The 13,465-nt window shown below is 37.8% G+C and overlaps 2 protein-coding genes across 4 annotated transcripts in view; one reads left to right on the top strand and one right to left on the bottom strand.

Annotated features, from left to right (window-relative positions):
- The first annotated feature begins 245 nt into the window (after window positions 1–245).
- Window positions 246–10,869, top strand: LOC127449209 (serine/threonine-protein kinase 25-like). 2 transcript variants are annotated; one of them, XM_051712481.1, is made up of 11 exons: window positions 246–547; window positions 2,072–2,302; window positions 4,196–4,252; window positions 6,027–6,135; window positions 6,239–6,396; window positions 6,607–6,792; window positions 8,325–8,470; window positions 8,561–8,669; window positions 8,870–8,941; window positions 9,055–9,191; window positions 10,574–10,869. In XM_051712481.1, exons 1-11 carry the CDS (start codon window positions 518–520, stop codon window positions 10,611–10,613), a joined length of 1,275 nt encoding a protein of 424 aa, XP_051568441.1. In that variant the 5' UTR covers window positions 246–517; the 3' UTR covers window positions 10,614–10,869. The 2 variants fall into 2 exon arrangements, with proteins under 2 accessions (XP_051568441.1, XP_051568442.1); XM_051712482.1 differs by having other exon boundaries at window positions 10,457–10,869.
- A 292-nt stretch (window positions 10,870–11,161) lies between these two features.
- The window catches only part of LOC127449208 (FERM, ARHGEF and pleckstrin domain-containing protein 2-like), an 88,720-nt gene continuing 86,416 nt past the window's right edge, over window positions 11,162–13,465 (bottom strand). For both annotated transcript variants that reach the window (XM_051712479.1, XM_051712480.1), the window contains one exon: window positions 11,162–13,361. In XM_051712479.1, coding sequence (XP_051568439.1) covers window positions 13,268–13,361 — 94 coding nt within the window. In that variant the 3' untranslated portion in view covers window positions 11,162–13,267. The remainder of the gene's footprint in view (window positions 13,362–13,465) is intronic.

Here is a 13,465-nt window from a genome sequence, read left to right as displayed (position 1 = left end):
TATATTTTTGTCTACAAAACTAATTTCAAACATTTAAGCATATGCCTTAAGATCAAATATATATATATATATATATATATATATATATATATATATATATATATATATATATATATTACTGTCGTAACTATGAAATCGGCCAAGAATACATTGTCAGAGAAAAACTACAATCTCCAGCAGCCTTCGAGCTTCAAAAGAGTTTGCCGCGCGTGCGCAGAGTACTATTCTTCTGTCTTAGTCGAAGTTGTGAAGCTGGATAGAGGGAGTCTCCTGTGCAGAACATAAACCGTAAACATTCACATTCAGACTGTGTCAGTGCACATGCATGGACGAGAATATGGATTTATAATCCACATATACCAAACAGCGGGGCAGTTTGATCCCCTTTAGGAGCAGGACTGTTTTAGAGAGGTGTGGATTGGGAACAAGCTGTTTCTTTTGAGGGTCCCTGTCCAAGAAGGAGAGAGAGGGGGAAAAAAATCTGTAAGCCCCGAAACGAAGGCAGATCCAGTTGGCCATGGCAAACCTTCAGTACATTCGGAACCAGGTAATCCATATAGATGGGGGATGAGATCTCTAACAGGCATTGTTTTTTCCATCATGATTTCACAGTACAGTAGTGAAGTACAATACTATACTGAATACATTAAAATAATTATCCCTTACACTATGCTACATGCATTATGTTAGTAAGATCTTGTGTAATTATAAACTGCTCCACTTAATAATTGCTTATAAAGTACATGTTTTTTTTAGTAGTGAAGTACCAAGTAAAAAATAAAAAAAAATAAAAATAAAAAAATAAATAAATACACTAATAACTTTAATACACTATAATATTGTACTGCAATGTGAAGTGTGACACATGCCATATGTGCACTAGAGTGTATCATTTAATACTTATGGTGCTCTAGATAGATAGATAGATAGATAGATAGATAGATAGATGATCTCTTTCACTAATGATTAGTTTTGGAAACATTAAAGGTGCACTCTGTAATTTTTTCCCCATTTAAAAAGTTTTACTCCTAAATAAATTAATTGTAATTTTGAAATATATTTATAAAATTATGACTACTCTAGGGATATCAGTAACCTTATAAAAAGCTGTTTTATTCTACATGGGGCAGATAATTTACCAATATGGTCACAAATGTATCATGTATCCCTAGTCACAGCCATTAAATGAACCACCATTTCATAAGGAATTAACTGTTTTCTTAAGTGTACAGCTATTTAAGTGAATACGTGTGAGTATTATGTCAAAATAATTGATGCTGGCTGTTTAGTTTGAAATACATTTAACAGGGTTATGTTTTGTTGCCCATGATCAGTTTTTGTAGGTCATTAGGATAATTGCAGTGTAATTATGTTTTGATGAGGGATTAGAGTCTTATTGTAGATCTTTGACCAGAGAGTGGCACACCCAACAATCACCTAGCCTGGTTTGCAGAGTAATAAACCCATGTTTCAGGGAGTTATTAGAAGGCATACCAAGTTAAATTATCCCAGTTAAACCACCCATAAAATATATCATTTTATGGGTTCTCCAGTAGTTCGGTGGAACAGAGAATAAGAAAAAAATCAGTGGTTTGATTGCTCAGTCTTTAAACATGTTGCAATATGTAAATCAATGCGGAAATTATATGTTGAACTGATACAAAGATTTGTCACTGTTATCTCTTGAACTTTGAGATTAAGAAGTGCATGTTGTATTTTCATAAAACAGTGTCACTTTCACATGGATTGTTTAGTACAATTTACATTATGCTACACAGAACAAGGAAGCAGAGGCTCTAATTATTTTCCTAGCAGACCGAGCGCAGAAAAATGAGAAAACTGCATCAAAAACTTAAGTGGATTTCCAATAGTCCCCTGTATGGATTCTCATCATCTCTGAACCAACAGAAGTGGAGCTATCCTCTGGTAGACCTTCCTAAACTTGTTGTTTGATAAAAGGGGGCAAAACATATCGAGTGCACTGCTTAACTTAGGAATGAATATCTCGTTATATATGTCAGGTAAGAAATTTTTACATCTTTCTATTTGGGGTGTTTTTGTGTTTTGTCAGAATCCTCGTCTGAACCCTGAGGAATACTTCACCAAATTTGAGCGTATTGGTAAAGGCTCTTTTGGAGAGGTCTACAAGGGCATAAACAACCACACAAAGGAGGTGGTGGCCATTAAGATTATTGACTTAGAGGAGGCAGAAGATGAGATCGAGGACATCCAGCAGGAGATCACTGTACTCAGCCAGTGTGATAGCCCTTATGTCACTAAATACTATGGCTCCTATCTGATGGTCTGTGGTGATTCTTTCAAATAAATTTTAAACCATTTTTTCCTAATTTAAAGGAATAGTTCACCCAAATGTCACCCTTTCACCCTGTTAAGCTCTCAAAAGAACAAAGAGCACAGTAAATGTTGTCAATTTTGGGACGAATTATTCTGCCCAAAGGCTTCACATTTTTAAATTTTCCAGTCAAATGTGTTGTAAACTCAGCAAAAAAAGAAACATCCTCTCACTTTCAACTGCTTTTATTTTCAGCAAACTTAATATGTGTAAATATTTGTATAAACATAAAAAGATTCAACAACTAAGACATAAACTGAACAAGTTTCACAGACATGTGACTAACAGAAATGGATTAATTGTCCCTGAACAAAATGGGGGTCAAAATCAAAAGTAACAGTCAGTATCTGGTGTGGCCACCAGCTGCATTAAGTACTGCAGTGCATCTCCTCCTCATGGACTGCACCAGATTTGCCAGTTCTTGCTGTGAGATGTTACCCCACTCTTCCACCAAGGCACTTGCAAGTTCCCGGACATTTCTGGGGGGAATGGCCCTAGCCCTCACCCTCCGATCCAACAGGTCCCAGACATGCTCAATGGGATTGAGATCCGGGCTCTTCGCTGGCCATGGCAGAACACTGACATTCCTGTCTTGCAGGAAATCACGCACAGAGCGAGCAGTATGGCTGGTGGCATTGTCATGCTGGAGGGTCATGTCAGGATGAGCCTGCAGGAAGGGTACCACATGAGGGAGGAGGATGTCTTCCCTGTAATGCACAGCATTGAGATTGCCTGCAATGACAAGCTCAGTCCGATGATGCTGTGACACCTCCAAATCGATCCCGCTCCAGAGTACAGGCCTTGGTGTAACGTTCATTCCTTCCACAATAAATGCGAGTCCGACCATCACCCCTGGTGAGACAAAACCGCGACTCGTCAGTGAAGAGCACTTTTTGCCAGTCCTGTCTGGTCCAGCGAAAGTGGGTTTGTGCCCATAGGCGACATTGTTGCCGGTGATGTCTGGTAAGAACTTGCCTTACAACAGGCCTACAAGCCCTCAGTCCAGCCTCTCTCAGCCTATTGCAGACAGTCTGAGCACTGATGGAGGGATTGTGCGTTCCTGGTGTAACTCGGGCAGTCCTGTACCTGTCCCGCAGGTGTGATATTCGGATGTACCGATCCTGTGCAGGTGTTGTTACACGTGGCCTGCCACTGCGAGTATGATCAGCTGTCCTTTCTGTCTCCCTGTAGCGCTGTCTTAGGCGTCTCACAGTATGAACATTGCAATTTATTGCCCTGGCCACATCAGCAGTCCTCATACCTCCATGCAGCATGCCTGAGGCACGTTCACGCAGATGAGCAGGGACCCTGGGCATCTTTCTTTTGGTGTTTTTCAGAGTCAGTAGAAAGGTCTCTTTAGTGTCCTAAGTTTATAACTGTGACCTTAATTGCCTACCGTCAGTAAGCTGTTAGTGTCTTAAAGACCGTTCCACAGGTGCATGTTCATTTGTTTATGGTTCATTGCATAAAGCAGAGGACTTTAAAGATCTGTAAAGTTATTTGGATTTTTACAAAATTATCTTTAAAATACAGTGTCATGAAAAAGGGACGTTTCTTTTTTGTTGAGTTTATATGCACACATTGCCATGAATTGATTAGATACATGAATCTGAGCATTGTTGAGACAAACCTGTCAGTCACAGGACAGATCATAGTCTAATAGGCCCAATTTAATTTAGTAGTTTTAGTCATTCACCCAATTTTCAACTCAATTTCAAATTGTGTTGTTACTGTATCTTGCCCTTGTACCGCTGTCCTTTAAGAAATTTCAGTATACATCTATTAGGATTATCTTTGAAACTTTACGGTAATGTAATTCTCTGTTTTGTTGTGTTTTTTCAGGGGACTAAACTATGGATCATCATGGAGTATTTAGGAGGTGGATCGGCCTTAGACTTAGTAAGTTGGTTGTTATTGGGTTCTTGGAAGTGAGAAAGCATTGAACCACAAAAATTACTGAAAACAAATTACACTGAAAAATTATGAACATCACTATATCTGATATTAGTATCAGAAATGAGGGCATATTTTTTCTAACCACATAAAAAGTGTGATGTCCATATATGTCAAATGCTTCAATTAAATCAGTTAATTGAAATCTATTTTCAATCTGAGTAATTATTGAAAATGTAACCTATAAAATGAAATGAACATGAAATCTGTTAATAATGCACAAGATATCTTAAAAGGATAGTTCGTAGTGATGTCATTGTCTAGTTCCTGAAAAAAATCGTTCTTTTGAACCAGTTCTTTTTAGTGAACGAGTTGAACCAGTTCACCAAATCAGACTGAATCGTTTGAAACTGTTCACGTCTTGAGTCAACACTGATCCACAAGTTATTCTCTTAACCTGTCTCTCGGATGTGACTGACACTCCGACTCGAAATGAGCTGATAATGGAGTAATATGATCCTAGAACTGGTGATATCTGCTTTTCGTAACTCTTCTTTGCAATGAACCACTCCACCTAGTTCACAAATCAACAGTACAATGAGTCGCTCGTAACAGTTCTCAAGTCACCAGTACACTGAACTGAGAATCGCCTCTTTTGGACATAATACTGAGAACTGCTGATCAGTGAGCAGCTGATAAGCATGTGTGAACCGAGGACTTGAATGAGGGGATGAAACGTTTCAATCTTGAGATGTAAACAAATTTTACTATTGAGTATTGTGCATGCAGATTATATCTGAAGTTACGAGCTGGATCATGGTTTCTGTAAAAAACGGTGAGTTGATTAAGACTAGTTTAATCACTTTATATGCTTTAGACGTGTAGAAAATCCACGTTTGTATATCAGTGTCAGTATTGAGTGCTTTAAGTGCAAAACTTTAATGTAGGATGTATTGTAAGATCACTGAATGAAACACTGATGACAATAAACACCCTTATTGTTATAACATATTAAATAAAATGTAATAATCAGCCATATGTGCTTACATATGGCTTTATTGAATGTGATTGAGCGTGCATTCTATGACGGCGGCATATAAGCATTATGTATAGTGACGTCATTACGCGATGACGTAAATTAAATGGTGAATCGGTTTTTTGAACCCATCCATCCATCTTCTATAGCCGCTTGTCCTATGCAGGGTTGCGGGTAGTGCTGGAGCCTATCCCAGCTGTCTTGGGCTGAAGGCAGAGAAACACCCTGAACAGGTGTTTTTTTAAACCGGTTAATTGAAACGAACCGTCCGAAAGAACCGGTTCGCGGAAAAGAATCTGACTTCCCATCACTTACGGTTTGCTCAAAAATGAAACTTCTGTCACCACTTACCCTCATGTTGTTCCAAACCCACATAACTCACTTTCTTCTGTAAACATAAAAGGAGATTGTTGGCAAAATGTTAGAGACTGACAGCCTCAGTCCCCATTCACTTTCATTGTATGGAAAAAGAGCAGTGCCAGCATTCTTCGAAATGTCTCCTTGTGTTCCAAGGAAGAAAGAAAAGCAAAAGCAAAAATAAAAATAGAAAATAAATCAAATAATATAGACATACCAATATCCATTGGATGCATTTTATACAGCATTTTGAGATGGGAGTGTTTTAAACATTGTTTGAATCCGATTTCTTCAACAACAAAAAATGTTGGTGGCATTTTTAATTAAAAATGAAATGTAAAATAACCTAAACTCTGGTTATTTTCTGACTCTGTTTGACATGGACAGCTGAAGTCAGGGCCTCTGGAGGAGGCATACATTGCCACCATCCTCAGAGAGATACTGAAAGGACTCGACTACCTCCACTCAGAAAGGAAGATTCACAGAGATATCAAAGGTCCGTATTTAAAACTCTCCTCTACTTTTATATTATTTGTGTTGATAATTGCTGTGAAAATTAAGTGTTTCCATCATGATAACCTCATACCCTTTGGCTATAGCGGCCAATGTGTTGCTGTCTGAACATGGTGAAGTGAAGCTGGCAGACTTTGGAGTGGCCGGCCAGTTGACAGACACACAAATTAAGAGGAACACATTTGTAGGTACACCATTTTGGATGGCACCGGAGGTTATCAAACAGTCTGCATATGACTTCAAGGTAAGAATACATCCCTGTCCCGTCTACTCTTGAGTTTGTCAGTTAACAGGTATCATGTTCAAGTCTTCCACCTGAACACCTGTTAGCTAGTGAGGACTGAAGACTGCTTCTGTTCTATAATGAAAATAAGCTCAATAAAATATTCAGAGACAGACAGATGGTAAAACCACTCACTCCCATTTTTTGCCCTTTTCCTTCCCTCTGTCTCAGGCTGACATCTGGTCCTTGGGTATCACAGCCATTGAGCTGGCTAAGGGAGAGCCCCCAAACTCAGAACTTCACCCAATGAGAGTCCTGTTCCTCATCCCTAAAAATAACCCCCCCACCCTGGAGGGCTCCCACAGCAAGGCCTTTAAGGACTTTGTTGAAGCTTGTCTCAATAAAGACCCACGATTTGTTAGTACCTCTGCACATATAGTACTTGGATGTTTACATCCTATTCTTATGCTGTTTAATTCATGCAGTGTTCCCTCAAGTAATGTGTTTTTAGAAATCAAATCGGTATACATAATTTTAACCTTTTAGTCTTCAGATTAAATACAGAAGTTTGGACACACCTACTAATTCTTTATTATTACTAATGTCCACATTTTAGAATAATAGTTAAGTCATAACAACAATGAAATAACACAAATCGAAGTATGGGAAATACAGTGAATAGAAATGTTAAATCCAAATTTTAAGATGATTTATATTTCATATAGATTTTTTTTTAAAGGGATAGTTCACCAAAAATGAAAATTCTCATGATTTACTCACCCTCCTGGCATCCCAGATGTGTATGATTTTCTTTCTTCTGCAGAACACAAATTAAGATTTTTTTAGAAGAATATTTAAGCACTGTAGTTACATACAATGCAAGTGAATGGGTGCCAAAATGTTGAAGCACATAAAGGGAGCATAAAAGTAATCCATATGACTCCAGTGGTTAAATCCATGTATTCAGACACGATATGATAGGTTTGGGTCAATATTTAAGTCATTGTTTATCTTAAATTCTCCTCCCTGCCCAGTAGGGGGCGATATGCATGAAGACTGTGACTCACCAAAAACAGGAGGAGGAGAAAGTGAAAGAAGGATAAAGTACTTAAATATTGATCTGTTTCTCACCACACCTATCATATCACATCAGATGATATGGATTTAACCACCAGAGTCGTCTGGAGTACTTTTATGTTGCCCTTATGTGGATTTTGGCTTCAAAATTTTGGCACCCATTCACTTGCATAGTATGGACCTACAGAGCTGAAATATTCTTCTGTAAATCTTCGTTTGTGTTCAGCATATGAAAGAAAGTCTGGGATGTCAAGAGGGTGAGTAAATGAGAGAATTTTCATTTTTGGGTGAACTATCCCTTTAAGTAGCCACCCTTTTCACACTTGGTATTCACTCAACCAACTGTATGAAATGCCACCTGGAAAGCATTTGCAATAGTCTTGAAGGAGAAATTAGACACATTTGGCTGCTTTTAACCTTCTCTGCCTGGTCCAACTTATCCATTTAAATAAATCCTAAAAGAGAAAATAGAAAAAGTTTACACAAAGATCATTTATATTTGTCCACACAACTATTTTCAAGCTTTTAGCAAAAGCCTTTAGATAAAAACATCTTTAAGTGATCATGAGAAATATACTTGGTCAGGTGTGTTCAAACTTTTGCCCATAACTGTACTTGTTTTTACCTAATTTTGAGGAAAAATCCATGGTAAAAAAAAAAAAAAAAACATGAGGAATGCATGTTTGGTTGAAATTTGGCTACATATCCAGATACCTTTTATAATAGAAACTCTTGCAACAATTTCTTTAAAACCATGCCAGCTGTGCACTTAGCTCTTACGATTAGCTTTTAGTGTAAACATTAAACTTTGAAACTTGACAGACAGGGTACAAACTATTTTTGTGCATTGACATGCTGTTTGCGTCCAATAGAGACCAACAGCCAAAGAGCTGCTTAAACACAAATTCATCACCCGCTACACCAAGAAAACCTCATACCTGGCTGAGCTCATCGATCGATACCGTCGCTGGAAGTCAGAGGGCCACGGGGATGAATCAAGCTCTGACGACTCTGACATGTATGTGTTCGGTCCACATTCCTGCTTGAGCAAGCAGTGTTACCTGTAAAATCAGTGTACAGTATGTTTACTTTGTGTTTTTTCATTCAGGGAAGGAGAGGGGGATGACAGGGACCAGTGTCCAATGTGGACTTTCCCCACTGTACGGCCAAATTCTTTGAACAAGTTACAGAGAGGCCTCAATCATTCAGACAATAAGGTAATATGTGTATTAAGGCAATCAGTTCCATATTATACAACATTTAGTTCCAGTCCAACACAACAGCACTCGCCTGATATGACTTAATAAGCTTTGACAAAGCTATTGGTTTATGCTGAATCATGGCTTTACAAAACTAATGGTTGTCCAATGAGTTTCAAAGCAAGTGATCATCTAGGTAACTCTGTTTTCTATAACAGACAACAGATGTAATGAAGAGGCAGCCAAAGTCACTGTCCCTGACGACTTTCATTACGCCCATCTTCAGAGAGGTAACTGGTTTGAACATGTACTTGTTGTTGTCAATGAGCCTCCAGTCACTGCAGGGGCATCTGCCTTAACACTGTGACACGTGGATTAGCAGTCTGATATGTTGTGTATGCAGCTGAAAGAGAAACGACGTGTAAGTGGTAGTGGTGAGTGTGCTCTGGAGGAGCTGGAAAACGCATTCAACCTCGCTGAAAAGTCCAACCCTGGAATCTCTGACCGATTACTCAATCACATCATGGAGAGAGTGTGCAGGTAGGATTTACTATATAAATGCAGTTTTAAAGGAATGTTCCGGGTTCAATACAAGTTAAGCTCAGTCAACAGCATTTGTGGTATCCCTTGTTTTTCTTACATAAAGTGAAAAAGTAAGTTAATTGGGCCAAGTCATAAACATTAAAATACAAAGTTTTATAAGTATAGGGACAGCGTTTTAATGCCACGTAAAAATAAAAATCTATGATCGATAATAAAATCATAGCATCACGATAATAAAGTCGTAATGTTTTGAGAATAAAGGCAAAATTATATAACATAATAATTATTATTTTGAGAACAAGTTGTAAGGAAATTAACATCAAAGTGATGTTGTGGACAACAGCAAAGTGGAGCGTCTGGGTCTTTACGTAACAGCTGCAGTGTCGGGGTACTAATAATAAATCCGTGCTGATGCGCCAAAAGACCATAAATTTCTTTATTGGTAAATCCTATCCTAAAGTATGATTTAACTAAACCTCCACATCTATTTCTGGCATTAATGAAGCTGCTGGCTCTGCATCTGTTCCATCGTTGTGATAGTGACAGGCTGTAATATTGTTTTTTTTTTTTCAAAATATTTGTTTTATTCACGCAATATTCTACTTTATTCTCAGAAAATGCCACGACCTAATTTTTGGTCATTGTGACTTTATTCTCAAAATATTATGACTTTAACCTCATAATACTACAACTTTATTCTTGAAACTTTGACTTTATTCTCAAAATATTTTGACTTTATTTTCGTAATACTATGACTTTATTTTCGAAATCGTAGATTTTTTTAAAAAACACCATCGTACCACACGACAAACATTATATTTGGTAAAATGATTTTATTGGGATAAAATCGCTTCCTAACCTTATCTGTGTGAAGTTAAATATTTAATATTACAACTTCGTTGTCAGGACATCGCAATGCTGGTAAACCCTGTAATCCCTGTAAGCATTTTTAAATCACACTAAAACCATGTTAAAGTTTACGTCTTGTAGCTATACTTTTGAAACAGTACTTTAAAGTTTATGGACTGGCCACATTCACTTTCATTGTAAGTGCCTTGATGTAACCAGCCAATTTGTGCTATTTTTAAATAATAAACAAGGGGGAAGAGTTGAAATTATTTTTTGTGATAAACAGTATGCCACAAATGGTGTCGATTGAGCTGAACTCTAATGGAACCCAGAACATTCCTTTTAAAGTCTCATCCAAATGACTGTACATACAGTATCTGATTGTATTTAATGAAACTTTGTTACTGTGCCAGTTTTTCAGGTGATACAGATTCTATGCTATAAGATATTGTACTGCGCTGTGGCAGTTGCATGCGGTACTGAATCTTCTGCAGGGGTGAACTGAGACTTGCTTTGTCTCGACCTCGCAGGTTTACACCCAATGGAAACAGCACACCTTCGATGCGGTGAGGTCCGTCTGACTGCTCCCAGGTCAGCCTTTCCCAATGGAAAGACTATATTGATCCCTTCCCACTCCCATTTCCCTCCTCCTGAGCCAGTGCTCTATGCCCACCTGCTAGCAACCACCATTCTTTCCATTAAAGCTTATATGATGTGGTATTTTTATGGTTTCCTTTAGAGATTTGAAATGTAGAATATGAAGGACAAACCAAGTTTGTGTATTCCATAAAATGATAAAGTACATTTAACTACAATAAATAACCTACAACAATAAAAGAAGGTAATTGAGTGTTACTTCCTGGCTACCTTTCTGAAAGAAAAACAGACTAAGTTGGTTTGTTGTGTTTAACTGATCTCCCAGTCTGACCAGCTAACAAGTGCTCAAAACCCCTTAGAAACCAGCACATCTGACATGGCTGGGAGACCAGTCAAGACCTGCAAACCAGCTTAGGCTGGTTAAAGCAGGGAAGAATCAAGACTTTGCATAAAGAACAAATTACAGAGTGAAATTCAGGCAAAGCTTAAATGGGGCAAAATAAAGAGAAAGAAAATCGTTTATACAGTTCAGTTTTATTTGAAATCCCTTCAATGTAATAACATGGAACTTACTACATGCAATGTGTACAGGAGCAATGCCACAGCAACTTGCTACACAAAATAAATAGAAACAAAGTTGGAGAAAAGCAATTTCATCAAAACTCTATTTAGTGCCTCTGAATGAGACAGGAAACTGAGGTCTTTGAGTTAACTCCCAAAGCAATCCGGGATGGAAAATAATTGTTCATCCCTGTTACTGCCAGATCCGGAAAGAGGAAGAAAATGATTCCAGTCCATAAAATGTACAAAAATGGGTGGAGACCATGAGCCCACACAGTGCACTTACATGTGTGAATTAAGAGGGATTTTTTAACACATCAGACAAGTTGAGCTCATGTTGAAATGTTAGCTGCTCATGGTATATTGTTGAGTATACAAAGCAACACTGCTTATTGTGTGGCGAACAAACTTAGGTCAACCTTTTAAAGCTTGCGCAGTACTTTTTTCAGGTCTTTGGTTGGACCCTGTACAGCATGCTAAATGGACAAATCCAGAAACCTTATAAATACAATAAAAATTTAAAAATCTCCCAAATCAAATATCATACAGATCCGATCGTAAAGTGATGCCAATAAGTAAACATAACACTGTTGTCTAACATGCTGTGGAAACTTTGCTTCATGCTACTAAAATAAAACAAATAACAACTGGCCCTCCAACAAAACAAGACCGTAACATATGTATAGTGAGATTTGCCTCGCACAAAATACTGGTAGTAACAAAACAAGAGCCTAACGAATGAAACCTATGTATGATTCTTGACCAAAAAAACCAACAAACTAGCGATCCCATTGCTATAAATATAAAAAAAAACTTCAATACAAGGTAACATAAGGAAACAGGCAGCTTTAGGCCATTGATCCCAACTTTAAGATCAGGATTTAGTGACAGTAAAACTACTGCATGCGGCACTTCTGTTTGTTTTAACTGTGATATCTTGAACTTGTTTGATGTAACATTACCTTCAACATTAGAAGTTTCATCTTCCCTGTGTTTAGACAAAAGTACAATATTACATTATGAATGACCCAAAAGATCAAAAAAAGTGACAAAGAACTGTGCATTTGTGAATGCCTCATTCAAAACATTAAATTTAGATTAGGTTAACAAATACTTGTCAGTCCTCAATAAAAAATAATAAAGTTTAAGATTTCATCAAATCAATGCATAGATATAGAATAACTGACCAAAAACTCCACTAAATAGTAACAGTCAGATAATAATGACCTATGACTGCTGCATCACTGAAATAACATTTCCATTCCTCTCAGAATATTGCCTGAACAAACCTCTCTCCTTCAGTCATATAAATGGTAGAGGCACAAATCCATCCTCTATCACACAAATTTAGTTTTTGAGCTCCTCCCAACACCCTGTGCCTGTAAATGCTCTCTGACCAACATTAATGTGTTTCTTCATCAGTGAGGCACATTTTACAGTGCTACTGTCTTTCATACCACTTACTTTACCAACTGGACTTAATATAAACCTCATCAACACTCCCCTCAGTAGTATTCAGTCACTGTTGTCCCTGCACAAATTACTGACATGAGTTTTTCTGGTCCTACAGGACTAGATTTCTACTGAATAAACTGGCTTAACATGTGTCCGCTCTGACAAAGACTGAACGTTCATTAAATATTGCCAGATTCATCTTAGCAAAGACCATAAAAACCTGAATATAGTTGAACACCCAAGTGTGATTTTAGCAATTTTCTCTCTGGATATTTCAGGAACACACACAAACATAACTTATTTCAGTCTAATGTGGTTCTAGAAGAATTACTTCAGTTTAATATGGTTTTAAAAGAAGAGGCAGATGCCTATTTTAGGTTTCATTAGTGAGAAGATGAGAAAAAAATAGAATAGAAATTTCAGACAACCTCCATCGATCCAAGGTTTCAATAAGCAGCTCTAATTCCCATTAAGCAGAAAGATAACAGAGTCCAAAGTCAAGAATCAGACACTTTTCAGAAACACAAAACGAAGGATAAAATTGAGTAATGGTGCTTGGTCCTGGCAGACTGCGGGCCCAGCCCCAGCTCCAGGAGATCAGTCTTGCACACTCAGCTGCCCCCGTTCATCTCTGCTAGGCCTTTAGTTACAAGCAGACTCATGCGTCCTGTGGTGCTCGCTGCACTTTTGATCACCTCCATCCATCTACAGACATGTTACAGAATGATTTAGAATAGCAAACATTCCTTCCAAATGATTCCTTCACTTTTTACTTTCATTAAAGTAAGAAATTAACCACTTACTTAGGG

Source organism: Myxocyprinus asiaticus, chromosome 12, assembly GCF_019703515.2.
Source record: "Myxocyprinus asiaticus isolate MX2 ecotype Aquarium Trade chromosome 12, UBuf_Myxa_2, whole genome shotgun sequence".
NCBI lineage: Eukaryota > Metazoa > Chordata > Actinopteri > Cypriniformes > Catostomidae > Myxocyprinus > Myxocyprinus asiaticus.
This window is presented reverse-complemented; position numbering and strand designations above follow the sequence as displayed.